This window comes from Hypomesus nipponensis, chromosome 1 (genome assembly GCF_054491055.1).
Source record: "Hypomesus nipponensis isolate SF chromosome 1, ASM5449105v1, whole genome shotgun sequence".
In the NCBI taxonomy this organism is placed as follows: domain Eukaryota; kingdom Metazoa; phylum Chordata; class Actinopteri; order Osmeriformes; family Osmeridae; genus Hypomesus; species Hypomesus nipponensis.
Window position 1 is genome coordinate 11,043,054 of NC_140361.1, and position 20,477 is coordinate 11,063,530.

The following is a 20,477-nucleotide window of genomic DNA, read 5'->3' on the forward strand; positions in this document are numbered from 1 at the left end:
CCCTCACTGGTGTTCCCATTAGGTAGTCCAGAACCAGTACTCAAGGAGCCATTTACTTGATTGACTTGAGTGAGAAAGCATGTCTTTTTTCTCCCTGTCCATCAATAATAGGCCAATCAACATCCTGGGGTTTAGTTGGACTCTTCATGATCACTTCACCCTGATACTGCCTGCTCACAGGGATACCGATTTCAGAATGACATTTCAGATAAAAAGATGGATGGATGGATGGATGTATATATATATATATATATATATATATATAGATATATATATATATATATATATAGATATATAAATATATAGATATATAGATATATAGATATAGTTAGAGGGCTCCAATGTTTACAAATCATTTTCAAAGTGCACAAGATTCACGTTAGAATATTTAAGCATCTTCTCCTTGATCAAAGTCCAATTTAATGAGCAAGTAAGGAATTAATCAGGGGAAGTCTGCTACTGCAATGGTGCACTGTATACTTGGCTAAGGGGATGATCAGAAGTGTGAATTTGAGTGTTGAAGTTTTAGAGTCAGGTTCATGTTTAAATATGCCCCAATGCTAACAATAACAATGCAATATCAAGTAAGTATAGTTGTATGCATTACATGTCCCACATTTGATTTGCACCATTAATATACTGTGATGTCATTAAACTAAAAAAGTAGCATAAGCAAGTCAGGAAGTTGCAAATCTTAAATCTTGGCTTCAGTTGCAGATCAAACCGATGGCATATAAAAAAAATTTCATTGTTATAAGACAGCTGCCATAGCTCAGTAAGTTCATAAGACTACCAACTAATTTGTGCACAGTGAAACAAGTTGCCATAATGTATGTCTGACAAAAAGCCTGAAGCTTATTTTAGTTGTCCAGAAAATGTTGTAGACTGTGATAGAGAGAAAACAAAACAAATGAGATTATAATACGAGATATAAGAGACTATATACCTTGCAGAGGAAACTGATGTTGAAGCCGAAGGTCTGAGCATTCCTGGAGCCAGCGTTCATGTAGTTGCCCATCAGCAGCACCATCTCCAGAAGTTTGCTAAAACAGTCACTCTTCTTCACCTCCTCACAGGCAAACGTCACATTCATGATGTCCGGCCGAATGTTGTTCACCTGTTCCTCAAAGGTTAGCTTGAACAGGATACCATTAAGGCGAGGTCGTAGCAGCTTCACTGAGCTCATCTGTAGAAATAACCAGTGCTCAGATGAGAATTGATAAACTTGCAGAAATATGTGGCTATTCCAAAAAAATGTCATTATTTAAAACTTTAAATTGTGTAGAATTGGAATGGTTAAAGGTCACATGACATGAAAACTAAATTTTAGGAGGTTATTTAACATTAATATGAGTTCTCGAATATGAGTTATATGAGTTATCGAAAATTCTAGCCACTGGGGGACCAAAGGCAGGCTTGGGCCTGCCTTTGGTCCCCCAGTGGCTAGAATTTTCGATAAGTGAAAACCAAGCCCTGGGTGTTCTTCTCCGCCTTTGACAAAATGAAGGCTCAATTGCTCTGTTTGAAAATCTCCCCCTAGTGACGTAGATGGGGGGAAGGTTACCTCCCTCTCTCTGCTTTGCCCGCCCAGATCATCTGGCCCGCCCATGAGAAACTGAGCTACCACCATGCAAGGGCGAGTGTGATATCTGTTTTTCCTGGAGAGACATCATGGCGAGTAAACAAACGAAGCATAACAGTTGCTCAGTGCTTGGAGGTCCAAATGCAAACACACATCTTTTTTTTTGTTCCTTCATCCGAGCCTCTGCACAACCAGTATCTTAATTGTATTTTTGCTGGAAATGCGCCGACACAACTTCCCAAAGTTCCCAACTTCCCAAAGTTGTGTATGTCTGCGCCAAACATTTCAGCCACTACTGTTTTCCAACTTGAGCCAACACAAAGCTGGCCTTGCTGAAATTTAATTCTGCATCATTACTAAATCTCCTTGGTCAAGCTACAAACCTTGGACAAGTCAGTTCACTAACACTATATCATTTTGTTGCTTTACTGTATATGGTTACCTAGCTTGCTACCCTTAGCATGTGGCTGTAACATTATCTCTGCAGCTAACAGCCGAGTTACTGTTGCTAATGTAAAGATAAATGGCATTAAGTGTGTGTGTGTGTGTGTGAATACAAACGCTGAAACGTGAGTGTTGTACACTTCTTTGTTATTTGGATAACCTTCTGCTGTTGGTGTTATGGCTCGCAATATCCGCCTTTCTCCTCATTGAAATGACTGAGTGTGCACCTCTGCAAACCAGGGGGATCAGATGAGAATGGCTAAATTCGAGGCATCTTACAGCAACGGGGGCTACGAGCCATTGCAATACATCCGTTGTAAACATTAGTGCATGTTGTCGTCCCTCTCCTCCTCATTAGCATTTAAAGCTACAGACACAGAAACGTTTTGAGGAAAGCTCATTGAGGGACTGCTCGTAGTGGCTGTAACTATGCACCAAGGCTGAATTTCGGGAACGATACTTCAGATACAGTATTAGGGAACCACTAAGGCCTATATAAAAGAATAAAAAAAACAGAATTTCATGTGACCTTTAAATGTGTGATGCTTTTAACTCACTAGCACCATTGTACCAGAATTTCTTGACATTCCCACAGTTACACTATCAATAAAATAACTTGGCACAGAGCAGTATCTACTTTAAAGAAGGCCAGACAGTTCCCCTCCATCTCCCACATGAACTTTCATTTGGAAAGAGAAATAATCGTCCATGAAACAGATTTGTCTGTAAATAATACAGCTCTAATCAATATGTTTATTCCATGCCCGAAGGCCTGGGGGAGAATTACCAGTAATAGTGTCTGGGAAAAAATAAAAAAGAAGATGGAGAGAAGGAATAAAAAAAACAAACAAACAAAGGAAGTTGACTTGCAGCTAAGATATGTAGCGGCTGAGCCAACAGCAGACATATTCTACAGATTGCCACATCATCTTGGAGGCAGCCTCCATACCAGCCATGATGTTTCATTACATTTCAAATGTATTCATGTTTATGAGCAAGTTGTCTATCAAGCCAAAGTTATTGTGTCCCCAACCCCTCTCTCCTCCCCCTCATTCCCTGATTTGATTTACCTGTATATTATAAGAGGAAATCACAGTAAAAGAGGGCGAGTTGGTGACAGTTGTGAAAGTGACTTATTTCCCCCAGGAGCAGTGTGTTGTGGTGGTGTTGATGAGCAGAACCTCACCATCAGGGTGTTATATTACTCTAGTCAGATCAGACAGGGAACTGTTGCACCTTGCTTCATTAAGTCCCCCCCCAAAAAAAAAAAAAAAAAAATACAATAATAATATTAATTTCACTCCAATTGTCTAAACATGTGTCAACTTCACATTCTATATACCATGATAATGTCAATGTTTGACAAACCAATAAAGTACGGGTAAGGGCACTTTATGGTTTAACATTATAGTAGCAGTGAGGAAAATGTAAAATACGATATAGCTCAAGGAACGAGTGAAACCTAGAAAAAGAGCTTAAGGCAACTCTATTAAATAGCTTATAGAGTAGAGAAAAGTGTAGCATCTATATTATAGATATCTCCACATAGCCTTAAGCTAGTATCTCATCACTGGGCAGTGTTAGCAGTTTGTAGTAAAATATGAAATTTGGGGGAATTACCTAAAGACACGTACACAGTGTAAAAATAATAAATATGATGTATGATGAAATTAAATCTCACCTCTATCATTTATTGAAAATAATAATAATAATAGATGAATCACTGCATCTGAGAGTCACTAATGGGCTACAAGGTTTGACTTGCCATAAAAAATGCCTTTTATATTATTGGTCTTTTTACATAGTACAGTGTCTCTAGCTATTAAATCAAATCAAATGTAAAATATGTGTATAGCCATTTTTAAAAGTAATGACACAGAGGGCTTCACATACGCCCATAGAACTCCCCCTCAACCAACCTCAACGCTCACGGAAAAACTCCCAGAAAAAACTAATTAAAGGAGAAAGAATTGAAGAAACCTTGGGAGGAGCAATTCAGTGAGGAATCCTCTCCACCAGAAACGGTTGGTGAAAGAGAGGTGCCTGAAACATAATAGGCCTGAAACAGCAGACACCCTAAAGGCTGTCTTTATGCATCTCCACCTCCCTTTTATTCCGTATTCTCAATGGTTCCATTCCCCTCCCCACCATGGCCTCTACCAACTCAATAATGAAGAGCTGGGTAGCTACCAATTTTCTGAAATGGTCATGAGTAACAATGAAGTGAAGGCGTAGAGAGAAAGTACAGAATGACAGATGGGTAGGTACACACAGGAGAGTCAGCGACATAGAGACAGACAGACAGACAGGTCTTGAGCGGTAAGCTAAATGGTATACTGAGGGTGTACTGGGTTGTCTACTCACCACTATGCCAAACTGTTCTGACTCACACAGCTCCTCATACTCGCTCTTGAGTTCTGCCAGCGCACTCAGCTCTTTCTGCTCTGGAAGATTCTTTATCAGGTTCTGTAAAACAGAGAGAGAAAGAGAGAGTCAGCCTAACTTAACTGATGCATAAAGGATTATATTCATACTGCCATACTTACTAAGCCTACAAGGACAGTAATTTCAACATCCTTAAACTTACTTTGACACAACATATTATACTTATCACAAGGTAGACTAAGCCCAAGAGACACATATATAAGTACCATGGCGGTGATTAGATGTTTCTTCTCATTTGTAATACTGATATATGATTGGATGCACCTTTGAGATGTTCCAATGTTCAGACAAACATTTAATATATCCTTGAGTATGTTCATATGTACATTAGAGCAGGTCTCAGAGGGAGTGGGTCGAGCCAGCAGGCCAGATGAGAGGCAGGACAACGAGACAGAAAGAAGGTTGTGTAATAGCTACTCTCTGTTGGATGTCTCGTTAACTTGTTTGCCTACGAGGAGGTCAAGAAGAATGTTTTAGCAAACTTCTGGAGGTGTTGCTGCTAATTAGCTTCATTAAGCTAGTGAGATAGTTCAACACATGTAATAAAGGCAATAACTGTTAAATGGGCTTTGGTTTCAGTGTTGGATTTTAGTTGATACACTTTAAATTCATGAGTGCCATAATTCCATGATTGTTTTTCTACTTTCAGAGAAGCTTTCATATGCAATTACCCTCTCAGAACAATTTAAAGATTAGTCAGACAACAATATATAAACAAATGTGGCAAATATTGCATTTATTTAAATGTCTAATCTCATTAGATCCCATGATTTAGACAGCATGATCAAGGTGGCACTGGATCACCTGATCAGCTATGGACAAAGACATGGACAACGGCATGGACAGGAGAAGCCATCACTGCCATGGGCCCGAGCCTTCAGGCCACTAAGAACAGCCTATCCGTCCCTCACGGGGATTCACAGTCTAAAAGCCAACCAAGTTTGAAAGGCATAATGTACTGGATGAAAACTGGTCCCTAAAGGTTTGTGACAGTTGCAATAAAACATTGCTTCTCTCCTTGTCTACACTGAGTTGGTATATGCCAGAGAAAGAGTTATTCAAACTAGATAGAAGCAGTATAGACACACTTAACATGATCTCTGAATCTCAATGATCTCCGAAATTATTCATTTCTGGTTCAGAAGAGATACTATTTGCATATGAGTTTAGTGAGATAAGAAATCTTACTGATGACATATTCCAGTAGTTTAAATCCTTGGTTATGAACATGTGCCGACCCCCAACCCCCCAACAATAAAAAAATAAATAAAAAAATAACACCAAACCACATTTTCCAACCACACTTTATCCCCAGGCGGGAACATTTGAGAAGCCAACAATGGCAGCAAAACATCCTCTCTTCCAGTCTCGTGAACACTATAGTAGCAGTTGCGCTGAAGAACAAAGCCTTCCTCAACAATGTATCATTGATTTAGAATGAGAAAGGCTACAACACAGCAGTAAAGCATTCAGCCTCTGAAATCTTCAGTGTTGATGCTTGGGGAATCCGATTATTGGGCTTGTTTCTTCTTGTGCTACTGATTGCTGGGAAGAGACAACCAAATAAGGGTTTGTTGTAGTCCTCTTTAGAGCCTTTTTCAGAATCTCTAAAACTCAATGTTGGATAGAGAGATGAAGACTAAGGTAAAAAGTTGAGCTGGTATTCTCCTATGATTTTTATTTCATTTGTCTGTCTTCTAGTTAATTATCAGAAGCCCCATAGAGCATAATTGACACAGAGGCAGTGCCATATGTGTGGCATTGTGGGAGTCTGGGTAGATGAGGGTGGGACAGACTTGACGCTGCAGGCCTCCTGACACACATGACAGTCTGGGACAGATCACCGGAAGGTTTCTACAATCATTACACATTTATTTAGAATACAGCACATAGAAAATAGCTATGCAAAGTAACGGACAGACGGTGATGGTTTATTTTGATTAATTTACTGAGCAACACCTATAAAATACTATGTAAAATATATTTGAGGCAAAGCTTGCACTGGGCTTACGTACAGTACCCTAGTTCGGCATGTAATGCTATTGTTGTTGACAACATGTAAAAATGTTGATCAAAAGGGCACACAATTACAATCCCCAGACAATGAAAATGCAATGTTAGACATTATTCTTCAAACTGGGAGAACCCACCATTGTGTGTAGTTTTGTGACCCAGAAACATCTCTATCAGTTTTGAGAGAATCTACACTCTCCTTCAGCAGAGCTTATTTCCAACAATGAGGTGGGAGAAAATGGAACCAGTCAACAAATCTCAAATTATGTTCACAGAAACAGCACAATCATTAATAACAATAATAACAATAACAATACAAATTACAATCATACAACTCCACAAGCAATGCAATAGTGTTATAAACAATACAATTAATAAATACAATTTAAAAAGATAGATAAAACCAAGTTGAATCTTGCTTCATGTAAAACAAATGAAGAAATTCACTCTACCACCCATGTGGAAGACCACAGTAAAAAGGTGTTTTTCTAACTATTCCGATCTGTGAACAGCCATGTCTGTAATAAAAGTGTTTGACAGATGCGATTGTCTTTTTTTAATTGATTTTTCTTCCATTTCGGGAGGTGTCAGAGCATGTGGCTTGTTCCCTGTGCTCAGAGATTAAGTGAAACGTTGGCCTGTCGTCTTCCTGTCAGGGCATCTCAGCAGGCTCCAGACTGCCTCATGGTAAATGACTGAATATGCCACATTTTGAGTCAATACCACTGAACAGTCAATCATGAGGAGTTCTGAAGAGGCCTAGACCCTACGTTTTGACTAAATCATGTCAGTTCCATCAAGAAAATACATTCTGAAGTAGTTTTATCAGACTTCATACTCCAAGTGTACTTTTGGCATGAGTTTTTGCACAGCCATAAAAAAAACAAAGTAAACTAGAAAGGTGATCAAAGTAAATTGATTATCAAAGTTATTGTTTTTGTCAAGTTGAGCCCTCTAACGTAATGCAAGTGTGATGTCCATTCAAACAAAAAAAGATACTACCTTGGAACATTTCAGAGAGTAGAGCTCCGGTATAGACTGGCAGGCAAATAACCAAGGGCGACAGACTCCAAAATCTCATTATACTTAATGAGAAAAAAAAGAAGAACATTTAAATTCTGGGCCAGTGAGGGATGGAGCAAGTAAAGCTGACATACCTAGTGTGATGTTCAATTTGTCTTTCAAACTGAATTTGGAAAAAATATGAAGCGTGTACACCTGAATTGCTGCATTTCACAGAAAGTACATGGAATTGGATTAGAAGGCATTTAAGAGCATGCACTACTGTGTCTGGTTGGTTTAGGAGACTTGGTTGTACTGTGAAGATTGAACAGACATGTTTGTCTGTTGTATGCACAACTGTTCTAACATTTCGGTGTGATTTGATGATTTTTAAACAAAGCCAATAGAATAGTGCAAGCACATGAAGCTTTAATATACATTTTCTCTCTCTCTCTCTCTCTCTCTCTCTCTGTGTGTGTGTATGTGTGCGCACGGTGTACATGCATGTCCAACCTTGCCGAGAGCACAGATAGAATCAGTGAAGGGTAGATGGCAAACCTTGGAACCTGGACATGGGGTTTTCCAGCTCATTAATGACTGGAGTAGCCTGGTCCACTGTACCCTGGTTCCTACCTTTGCTTTGTTTATTCCAAACAGCCCTCTTTTTTAGGTTGTTTTTGTTTAACCACCCTCCTTGATCAGCATAATGTATTTTACATTTCCGTTGTTGAATTAGCATTTGATGCAGAAGAGGGTATGTGTCGTGTGCCAAAATAAAACCTCAATTAAGCTCAAGGGGAGCCAGGCTTTTCCTCTTTAAGCGGTAATCCAGTGGGCCCGATGCACAGCCATACTTATCGCCCTGTCCCACATGTGCACTTTACACCATGCAAATGATGCCTCAACAATGCGCCAGGTTGCACCAGTCACCTGTTGTTAGTCCCTGGAACAAAGGCTGGCACGAGCACCAGGGCCCTGGAGCCAAACGGCAAGCCAGGTAATGAGGGCCCCCATGAATATGGATGAGAGCCATGGCGATCTGGATGATTGACAAACAAGATAAACAATAATAACAAGCAAGGGCAAAGACAAAAGCCCCATGCCGGTCGCCAGGCTTTAGGTAGGGCCGGCTGCAAAGGCTGCTGCCCCTGTGAGAGGGAAGGTGTCGGTGAGAGAGGGCAGACAGAATAACATGCTTGATGAGTCTCGCTGCAACCGGGAAGACACTGTGTACTGTGACACCTGTCAGCACGCGCAGCATGACAGAACAATCCTTTTGCTCCATAAGGAGCACCTTGGAACCACCACACAGCACTGTGCGCTACACTTAGTTATCCTCATGTTTACCACATATCTTAGGGTACAGATGATGCCAACAAGAAGACACCCAGTCTTTCCTCAAGTGCAGCAAAGGTGCATCATGAGATGATGCAAGTATGTTCACTGGTATGTAATGACTACATTATATGTAACAGTGAGTGTTGGACGTAAAGAGGCCAAGCAGACAATAAAACCATCTACAATATGTGAGAATAAACGTCTTTGGTCCAGTAATGATTTCACACTATATTATATACATTTAATGGAGCAGGAAGATAGTCCCCTTCAATAACATAGGCCTGTAGAGGAAACACGTATAAAGCAGTGAAATTAGTGGAATACACGGTATGCACTTTGTCCTTTCAAAGCTAAATTGCACCGGAGTGCCTAATCCATCACTACTGTGCATATCCTTATGTAGGTAAGACAGCAGATGGAGATGGTTATGCACTAAAAAGAGCTCCCACAAAACAGGAAAGCATCATGGATTGTTTCAGTTGACTAGAATAAGCCCTCCCACACACAATAATTAAAACGCACACATACACTCACCCCCAAACCCACGCACCCCCACACACACATGCATGCACACACACACACACACCCAAAGTGTCTTGCACTTTGCTATGACAGAATGTAAAAAATCAACTGACAGATGTGACATATTGTTAACTTTGACAGAATTAACCTCTAGATGTGGTTTTATTTTAACATTAATAAATTGCTACAATGTTTTTATTATGACTAATATTGTAGTTGCTTTGGGCCTTACTGTATGTGAGAGATATTCACAGAAACATCATTTATTCTAATTACCATATAACATGTCACAACATGTTGTTACACAGTTTATTTTTTCTTCTCAGTAAGGACTTAGTGGTGACAAAAATGTGACAACCCCCAAAAATACGGATATGCAATCTTCCTACATTTAAGAAACACTGTTAATGTTCATAGGGGTTGAAGAAAATAGTTCAATTTCAGGAAAATATCACAAGTGAGTTGAACCGAGAAGAACGGTTCTTTACTTCAAGAAATTTGAGAACCCCATTTTCTTTGGAGATGAAGTTAGGGAGCACAGTTTTGGGAATGAAGACTTTATTCATCCAAACCCGTTGACCAAACTTAGATTCATCCTGGAGACCCAGTTAGCGTCGTTGATTGAATACGGCCCAGGGATGACAGTACTGGCCCAACAGTGAATACAGCAGCCTCACAGGTCCCATTGAGATAGGCTATTTTGGACTGAGTCCTGCAGTACAGTTCAAGCAGATGAAAACTAGATAGATAGTGTTCAGAGGAAATTGAGGAGGCCAGTGGTCTGTGTGTGTGTGTGTGTGTGTGTGTGTGTGTGTGTGTGTGTGTGTGTGTGTGTGTGTGTGTGTGTGTGTGTGTGTGTGTGTGTGTGTGTGTGTGTGTGTGTGTGTGTGAACTATCCCAACACTCAAAAGCACCTGAACAAGTAGCAGGTCAATGATAGGAAATGAATTCTCCAGAGATCTGCCTGTCACCTGGGTTATAACCCGCCACAGAATTACTTGTTCTTTTATCAACAACAGCATATATGTTGGGCCACTGGGGAGACACCTGTGTGATTGACAGCTGAATTTTGAATAAAAACAGTCATGATATAGCCTTATGCCATGTTTTATGTATTTCTAAATGTTAACAGCAAACACTGCACTGTCAGATCAGCAGAACCTGAAGTATGGTACGCACAGCAGGTGTGTCGTATGCACTGCATCCTAACAAGCTGTGGCTAACTCTATTGTTCACACAAGGGTTTTTCCCCCCAACTGTTTACTTAAGAGGTCGGGTGTTTACCCATGAATGACTCCAATAAAGTGCATATATTAATCCATTATGCCACGCTGAGCTTCAACACAAAAGCAGCCTTTGCATGTTTTTTTGTTGTAGTTTTTTTTTTTTTTTGTATTTCTCCCTAAAATCCCTTTCTTCTCTAACACTTTCTCTCAACAAGGCAAATGCACACACCATATATTAATTACAATTGAATTACGTTGGAGCAGTGCAGTCATTATCATTTCCCTTTGAAAAGGAGATGGGGTAATATCAAATACATTGGCCGACATGAAACATTAAGGAGCTTCTCTGATATTCCACAACAAGCCCCCAGGGCCAAACCCTCCACCAACCAGTGAGGGCTTCCACCCCACTCCCCACCCCCACCCCCCCAAAAAAAAACATAAAAAATGGGCACTCAAATATTTAGTGTTTATTCCTCTCATCTCCTTCATAGTCAGCATGAGTGACAGGGCTTGAGTGAGAGAAGAGAACTGTAGGAGTTCTTTACTAGTCCTTAGAAGTTTCCAAAGCGTGACTCTAAAGAGCTAATGACAGCAGCTCCATTTCCAATAGTGAGTGGCGAGTGTGCGGGCCTGCTGCAGAGAGCATACATTGTCACCATGGCATCATAATGAAAATGAGATTGAGTGGAAAGTGGTGATAAGTGACATCTTCACCTCATCCTCTTTTACGGAAAACATTTATCCGTCAAAACCGAGGACATTTGCTTCTGTTTTGCCCTCTGCCTAATGTTATTTTTCCCCCGTCACCATTGAATCCATTCACTCCGCCAATCATGTTATCTGAGCTATTATCATAGAGGGACCAAGCACAGGGATAATAAGTCATCATCGCCACCATAGATGACTAATCATGGTGGGCCAAAATGTTCCCTTCACGGGGGTTCATGGGCCATTGTGCATTCATATTTTTTGGTATACATGCATTAGCTTTGATGCACTCTGGTCAGTCTCATGATGTGCTTTGATGTGACAAGGCTAATGTATAAATAGAGCAGCGTTGAACATCATAGGCAGTTGTGGTCCGCGATACTATATTTATAGAGAATGATATGGCCAGGGTTTGCTTTCTCATGGAGTAGGCAGAAAGCGTATTAGGCCTCACAACCACATGGTATTACTAAACGACATGCACGGTACATTCGCTTTTTCCAAGACCTTGTGACAGCCATCTCTGGATTCTGCCTAGCACGACAGCTTTGTTCTGAGCCATCTTATCAGTAAAACTAAAGGTCAGATTGAGTTACTTTCAGCATGACCTGCAGATGTTCTAAATCCATCCAACAAGAAACATCAAATATGGGTGAGTGATTCATGATTTCATTGATTTATTTTCAGTTTTGGGGATCTCTACCCACACTGTATAGCCATCAGAGCATTATTCCAGTAAATAAACCAGCCTTCCAAAGCTCATTAAGGGTCTGTGCATTGTTTGGCCTTCTTGAATTCAGCTGGCATCCACTGTAGAAGGGCACACACCCAAATACCAGCAGTGTGTCTGCTAAGCCTTCCCAACGGGGCAGAGAGGCTGTGAGGGGGTCTTGGGAAGATAACGCCGCCAAAGGAAAGCCAACTTAAGGCACTGCTTCCTTGGCAGTGGACGAGCCATCATTGGGTTTGTTTTGTCAATTATAGCTGAGACCCAAACAAAAAGGAAGCTTCAGAAGCCTGGAAAGGAGAGCTGCGTCTGTCAATATGGTAGCAGCTCAACCCACGCCCCTCCCCGACCCCAGCCTACGACCCCTCCAGATCTCACCGGTGCTCGGATAAAACGTCAGAGAACTCTCTAGGTCTAAACACAGCACCAACGTTTTTTTTTTTTTTTGTGAGTGTAGCTTTTTTCCCCTCGTTGATGTGTGTCTGAATAGTTGTTTTGTGTGGTGAATAAAGAGCGCTGGAGGGGAGCGTACACTAAGGACCCTCAGGTTGTGGCCTTGTCACTATGGAGACAATGGGAGCAGGCCTCAACCTGGCTGTGCTGCTGCCCGTCGAAAGGCAGTGTGGCGTGGGTGGGGTAGAGGCGGAGGGCTCTCAGTAGGAACAAACATAATGGGGTCAGCCCCCCCCCCCCCCCCCTTACCCAGAGCACACGTGCCTTTCCCTTTCCAAGAAGAGCGTGTCGACACGTCTCTTTCTGTGTCATCTCACCTCACAATAGCCCTGAATGGCTTTGTCAGCCCGCCGGCCTTTTCAAAGAGACCTTTGCCTCTCTGTCGCTATGACCATTTTACTGGGCAAACGTTCATCACTCTCTTTCTCTACCTTTTTCATCTGATGGCGGTGGAAGCTTTTGTCCTGCCGACAGTGTTGGTTTAATGTGATGAGGGAACGGCGTCCAGAACTGGCCTCTCCACCGTCAACACGCCAGACCATGGATGCAGTGACACAGCTGACTGTGGAGGGCCATTTATCCTCACAGGCCAACATTAATGGATGGCCACAGAGCACTGGGAGAGGATGTTGTGTGTGTGTGTGTACGTACAAGTGTGTGCAGTATATGTGTGCATGCATGCGAGTGAGTGACAGTGTGTGTGAGGCAGAGAGAGAGAGAGAGAGAGAGAGAGAGAGAGAGAGAGAGAGAGAGAGAGAGAGACAGAGAGACAGACAGACAGACAGAGAGACAGACAGACAGACAGAGAGACAGACAGACAGACAGACAGACAGACAGACAGAGAGACAGACAGACAGACAGACAGACAGACAGACAGACAGACACAGACACAGACACAGAGAGAGAGAGAGAGAGAGAGAGAGAGAGAGAGAGAGAGAGAGAGATAGAGAGAGAGAGAGAGAGAGAGAGAGAGAGAGAGAGAGAGAGAGAGAGAGAGAGAGAGAGAGAGAGAGAGAGAGAGAGAGAGAGAGAGAGAGAGAGAGATGTATATAGTGTTATTTAGATTCAAATGGATGCTGGATGGCTGGTTAGAGACTGGCTTGTCTCCCTGTGTTCAGGGATCTGTATATCATCCTAGAGGCGCTGATGGGTCTTAATGCAGAGAAAGGAGAGCCAATCAGCTCCAATCTATCCTCTCAGACAGGGTGACACAGTGTACGGGCACGCCAAGGCTAACTTGCTACCACATTCCGCTGACAAATCCATTACATTAGGCATGTCAACCGAGCAGGAAGATGATGTGATTGAATTGGGGTTTATATACATCACAAGTCATCCTTCCTTCCATCATCCCTTGCTTCCTTCTCCCCCTCCTCTGATTCCCTTGCTTCCTACCACTTCTCACTCTTCCTCAAAAGCTGGAGCCTTTTTGAACTGAAGACAATTTTCAATAACTGCTTTTCCTCCAGAGAGAGGCATCAGGGGAGCCAGGATGATATTGAGCAGAGGTTGTATCGGCTCTGTCTGAACACAAGTGAACCTCGGAGCCCAGATCTTTGATTTGTCCACCGTGGTTAGCCTGGTGTAGAGGTGACGGCGGGGCTAAGAGCAATCTGACGCACTGCTGTCCTCAGAGTGTCGACATCTCCTTGACCCTAGACTGAAAGAGGGCTGGAGCCAGCTCTTCACACTCTGAACTCTGACCCCAAAAAGCCAAGAGGCGAGAAAACAAAAAGGGAGGGGAGGAAAAATATGTTTTTCTTTATTTCCCCATGAAGACCAATATCCCTCCCTCCCTCCATTTTTTATTAGGATCACCGTCGTCCAACCCACACATCTCAGGGTGGTAAAAGAACATCATCCACATCATGTTTCCCGGGATAGGCAGTGTAGAGTGCTGCGGTGCGTTATTGTGCAGCCATTTGTGTGTGTCTGTGTAAATGGTGATTGGCATGTGGCTGAGAGTGGCCGCTATAAGGTGATTAATGACTGGGGCGAGGGGAGATGAGCCGAGCGCAGATGGAGAACACTCTCTGGTCGGTGTCACCCAGCAGGGAGTTCAACCTCCCTCTGCACTCCTCTCCCAACACCTCTAAGACATTACCAACCCATCACCAAACTCCTCTCACACATTACCAAACCATCACCGATCACCGATCTCCGCTCTCCTTGCAGCTCATTCAACGCCGCCGCCACACATGAGTGATATCGTGGCTCCCCGTGGCTGCTCTCTGGGCAGCGGGAGGTGCTGGGTGTTTAAGTGAGGGCATTACCGACGACGGGCATTTTGTCCAGCGGAGTGTGAAGTGAGCATATGAAGGTGATGGCTGTGGAGGAGGAGAGGTTGCACGACCGTGCTGTTGCATACCCCTGAGACTGAGGGAGTGGATGTTGAAAAAGGTCACCCGGCTAACCTCCCTGCTCATCCTAAGACAGTAAGTACTCACTGTACTGTCCCAGCCACACCGCCACACTGCCCCAACATGTTGCCAGACCAATGCCAGCCAATTAAAGGTTACCAAAGCTTAGAGTAAGTCTAGCAGGGGCAGCTTGTGTAGACATGATCATCTAAATATATTCAATATATCACCATCTAAAAACATGACATCTATCATCACTGCACATGCTGGGAAGGGCTTCAACGCAGAGAGACTGAAGATGACTGAGCCTCATGCGGCACTGCAAGAGGACATGAATGATCGACGCAATGAACACACAACGATACCCTAGTTTCTCAGAGTGTACAGCATGCAGCCGGGATGTGTTCAGCCTCTGAAACACTTAACTCACTAAATAGGAAGGATACCTTCTAGTGGTGTACGTAAAACACCCACACACACACACACACACACTCTAAATCAACTGCCAAGATTGCATTGAAATGTACTTCTCTTTCATTCGCTAGTGAGTCTCGAGGTGTGTGTCTCATACTTCAGTGGAGAACAGAAACAAAGCTGGCAGTGCTGCAGGAGAAGCCTGATAAAAGGATAGGGGCGGAGGATAGGGCGGGCAATGTCTCTGCCGATTGGGCGTCACACTGCCAACTCATGCATCTTCACCTCAAACGGCCAACCCCTTTTTGCAATTATCATATTCTCGGAGACAAGGGATACAGAAGCAGTGTGTAAATAGGGACCCTTTAGAAGACCATCCATCATGTTGAAGACAAAGGGCAGGAGAAAGCAGGGTGGAGTTAGGGGAGTTTGCCAAGCCATGTCCCAGGCCATATATTATCAGTGAATGAATGGACGTCCCTGAGGTCTATGAGAAAGGGGGTGAGTCTAGAAAAAACGTCTGTGCTTCAAAAGCGGGTCACCAGGCTACCCACCAGACGTAGCACACAAACGTACAACATCATAAATTCCACATGCATGTCTGAGCACAAAGGAGCACACACAAACACACCGAATAATTAACATACACAAACACAGAGGGATTAACATACGCGCACACCCACATAGATTCGACTCACCTGGATCAGTGATTCACTCAGTCTCTCCTCGTCTACCTCGAGCACGATGGCACGGATCTCTTCATAAGGCAGGCGGAACGACCCCAGGAAAATTGCTGTTGTGATAGAAACAAAAGAGGAGTCATTTTCTCCTCTCGTTTTTATTAGACAGGCATGCTCAGAGAGACCCTGCAGTGCTCACAACCCCACAGATCACCAAAGACCAAAGTTGACACTTTGAAAAAAGTGATTCAGGTCTTCAAAATGATTGTTTGTGTTGCGCCAGACACAAAACACAAATAAAAATGAGGGAGACAATATCAAAATGTGCTGCTAACAATGGAACCCAGTGAAATTACAGCCATTCTGGGAAACCATTTACCAAATAGCAATCTGAAATGTCAACTTGTAACCTTTTGTTACACCACAGGTGCAGACAAGACACGCGCAAAATAGCAGGAAAGCAACATCATTGCAGAACCTCGGGTTGATGGGAAATGGAAAACGGGCAGCATCTTGTTAGCACGTTGAGTGTGTGAGGGACCTGAGGAGAAGTGCTGGATGGCAGGCAGGAGAGAGAGAGCCAGGCAGCTGTGTGAGCGGGCCGGTGGGCCCTCAGGTGGGACCGCTGGCTACACCAGGTGTGAGGCGCCGGCGGAGGTGTGGTAATGAGCTGGAGGACTGTCTCCACAGCTGCTCTGCTGTAGCGCGGAGACACCTGACAGGGCCCCCTCCTCAACTCTGACGGGCAGGCGCCAGGATGGGGGTGGGGGGTGGTGGGTGGGTGGGTGGGGATGGGGGGGTGGGGGAGACATAAGTACACCCAAAAAGCATCAGAACTAGTAGTTAAAGTTTTTAAGAGACACAAGGGAAGAGACACCGATGAGTCAGGATATGTTTCATCACTAGAATTCCAGTTTTAGCATAGCTAAACTGTTTACACATAGGTGTAATATCACTTACACTCAAGATGGCTGCAATGCAATAGTGACAACAACAATAATCACCTTTGTATCTTTGTGGCTTAGCAGTGCTCGAGCAATGTTTTGGCATTGACTTGGTGTGATGAGTGAGAATGAAACACCTACTATGCATGTGTGTGTGTTTGTGTGTGTGTGTGTGCGTGTGTGTGGGTGTGGTTATGTGTGTGTGTGTGTGTGTGTGTGTGTGTGTGTGTGTGTGTCCATGCTTGTCTGTTTATGTGTCTGTGTAAGAAGAGGTGGATGCCGAAGTTGGACTTTGATGGTGAACCATCTCAAATAACATTCATAAATGATTGGATTAACGTGTCAGCAGGGAGAGAAAAACTGCATGTGAACATTAGCCAAAGTTGTTGTTACATTTTAATTGGTTGGGAAAAAGTTTTGGGCTCAACTGTTGAAACCATTAGCATAATTTACACATCTGATCTGAGTGAGATATCTGACTTTTCTTTCAACAAGTTTTGCCATGACAGATGCCAGATGCATTCACTAATGTATTGCAACTTCTTGCCTTGCTGCAATGCCTTGGCATTCATAATAAATGAATCAGCAACCACTGAACTTTGAACAGCCTTTGAAAACAAGGAATACATTATCTCTAGTTTGGCCAATAGATCATGATTTAAAGACAGGAGGAAGCGAGCCATTGAACCACCATGTCCATCATAATGGTGGTTCTTCTATGTTGCTATAGGATCTTAAATCAAATTTTGCTGTGTTTTTTTTTGTTTGTTTTTACAATCTAATACAGGATGTGATATTGCTATGAATTAGCAGTACAACATCAGTGTGAAATCAGTGATTTATTCCATGTGAGCTGAGGTTGTATATGTGTTTGATAGGGGGGTAATACCTTTCCATGGTAGGATGACCCTGATTCTCTCTCTATCCTCCACTCTGCAGATTTAAACAAGACTTATCTATTGTTTCAGCTGGACTCCCACCCAGTTCCCAGGGTAGTTAGAAAAAAAAAGAAACAAATGTTGAAGAAATCTCCACAGAGTTGAATGAGGCTTGAGGATCATGTAGCGGAGGTGGAGAAGAAGTCCTTTTCCAAAACGATGCTGACTCAGTGTCTAGTCACTGTCCAAGAACCTGACTCACTACAGCTTTTATCTTCATAAAACTCCATGGAAAATCTGGACAACATGCTTCTATCTTCTTCCAATCAGCACCCTCCATTAGACCATAGCTATCACACAAACACACACACACACACACTTATGTACACACATGCATGAAGACACATACCGCCTCCTCATGCTCACCCAATCAAAAATAAATCCCTTCTTCCACACACTTGACATATACACCCCAACTGTTTGCACCGATGATATCATTCATCTGTCAGATCCGTGTGATGTAAGGCTCCGACAGTCTTCAGATGACATGACTGCTATCAGCTAGAAGGCCGTGTGTGTGTGAGGGGGGGATATTTTCCCTCTGCATATTTTTGACATATCCCCACCTCGCAACGCCTGTGTATTCCTCAACAACACCACCATTCACCACCATTCATCTCCCAGCCATGAATGTATTCATCTTCTGTTGATGTATTCTGTTGCAGATCCCCAGTGCTCTTCCATTAAAAAAGAAACACAAACAGGGATAGACCAGAAGGATGGTTTGGTGACCTGTTCTTTTAGCATTTACCATGAATATTTCATAGGGTGATACTAGAGATATGGCATGTCTAAGGTAAGGGATATCCACAGCAACACACCAGACCAGTAAGGGTGGGGGCACAATAAAAACAGGCCTCTCGTGAACTTCTCATCAATCACCAGAAGTCGTCTCCACGACAACTAAATTAATTCATCCTCATACCTTGTGGAGACGGCACTGGGGGTGGGACACAGGGGATGGATCGGAGTGTCTGTGTGTGCGCAAAACTACTAGGACCTGTCGATACGATGGAAGGCACCCAGGGGCTTCCAAACCCTTTGGTAAATAACTGATCAGGCAACCAGCGGAGGATGTTGGTGTGGCCCAAACAAGCCCCGCCTCCTTATACGCCAGCCCGGCAACAGAGGTCAGGGCTGTGGCCAGACGCCATGGCGTCAGCTCCAGCATATGGTCCACACCTGCTGCTGCTACTGTCGCAATGAACCCCTCACGCCAGCGCCTGGTGCCCCCTCTCGTTTGGTTCACAGGTTATACCGGACTGAAGCCATGTGCGGCAGCCGTGACCCTTGAACTACTGCCAAAAAATGTAATAAAACATGTACTGACATGGCCAGAACAATTTCCCAGTTGAGGCCTTGTTTATGTTTGTTTGTTAAGCAACAATGTTAAGCATGGTTGTAGAAAAAATAAATTAAAAAAACAGTCAACAGTAGCTAACTCGCTGGGAAAAGGGGCCCTGAACGGTCTGACACAGGTGGGTAAAGGGCGGTAACAAGACTTACACAGATTCTGAGCCGTCTTCGAGTCCAGAATCCGCAGCTCCTTGGCTTTTTTCTTGAATTGCGTCATCCTGTCATCCGTCTCCACCACGTCCTTTTTCACTACATCAGAAAAAAAGAAAAGAGAAAGACAATCTATCAATATAGACATAGCTATGGAGAGGGTATCATAGGTGGCAATACCATCATCCCTGCTACAATGTTGTTTTCCTATGGCATTTTCTTTAACAGATTTGTTGCCGTCACACATGTAAATCAGAAAGGTACCTAAGAATACAGCAGATGGGTTTGATACCTAAGAGACCACTTCACATATAGGAGCCATGAACATGTAGGTTTTTACAAGGAGGGGACGGACATTGATTCATTTGGTCATCCAGCCTTAGAAATGTGTGTGTGTGTGTGTGTGTGTGAGAGAGAGAGAGATAGAGAGAGACAGAGAGAGACAGAGAGAGAGAGACATAGAGCTAGAGAGAGCCAGAGAGAGAGATAGAGAGAGACAGAGAGCAAGAGAGAGCCAGAGAAAGAGAGATAGAGGAGTTGAGTAGATAGTTGACAAACACAGCCTCTTCCCCAAGGCTCAGTCTGTCAGCTTCCCAAAGCCAAGGAGATAATTGTGTTCTCGCAGTAATCCTGGATAGCGGTACACACACTACTGCTTGGCTGAGCACACAGCCTGCATTAATACCATATGTGTTGGACAAGGACTCAGAAGGCAAGTCTCTATCTCCATGACAGTGAGTCAGGGTGATTCTTTACACTATGTGTCAGCTAATCAGCCTCTTAACTGTCCATAGATGGTCTTAGAAACACACGTGTGTGTACTGTACTTGCGCACACACATATAGCTCTGACACATTTAAAACAAATTAGCTTACTATCAGAGAGTTTCTTAGGAGCCAGCCCCAGGGAGGAAACCAATAGGAATGAGGGGAAAAGGAAGAGAAGGAAGAGGGGGAGGACAGGGAAGGGAGGGGTACAGTGCATGTTTGTGTATACTCAGGTGTAGCAACAGCAGCAGAAGGAGGGAAGACTCCTTGGTTCCCCCCCCCCCCTCCCCCTCATCCCCCCTCCTCCTCCTCCTCATCTACCTCCTGATGGCTTCTGGGAGCTGCAAGCGCTCCTCAACGCTAATCATCACAACTCCTCTATTTATTTAAGCCCAAGGTGGGAGT

At 43.4% G+C, this 20,477-nt stretch overlaps 1 protein-coding gene across 11 annotated transcripts in view; it reads right to left on the minus strand.

Moving 5' to 3' along the window:
* diaph2 (diaphanous-related formin 2) overlaps positions 1-20,477 on the minus strand; it is a 319,038-nt gene that overhangs the window by 124,329 nt on the left and 174,232 nt on the right. For all 11 annotated transcript variants that reach the window (XM_084690922.1, XM_084690925.1, XM_084690924.1 and 8 more), the window contains 4 exons: positions 19,306-19,404; positions 15,936-16,030; positions 4,391-4,492; positions 947-1,186 (listed from right to left, as the gene is read on the minus strand). In XM_084690922.1, coding sequence (XP_084547048.1) covers positions 947-1,186; positions 4,391-4,492; positions 15,936-16,030; positions 19,306-19,404 — 536 coding nt within the window. The remainder of the gene's footprint in view (positions 1-946; positions 1,187-4,390; positions 4,493-15,935; positions 16,031-19,305; positions 19,405-20,477) is intronic.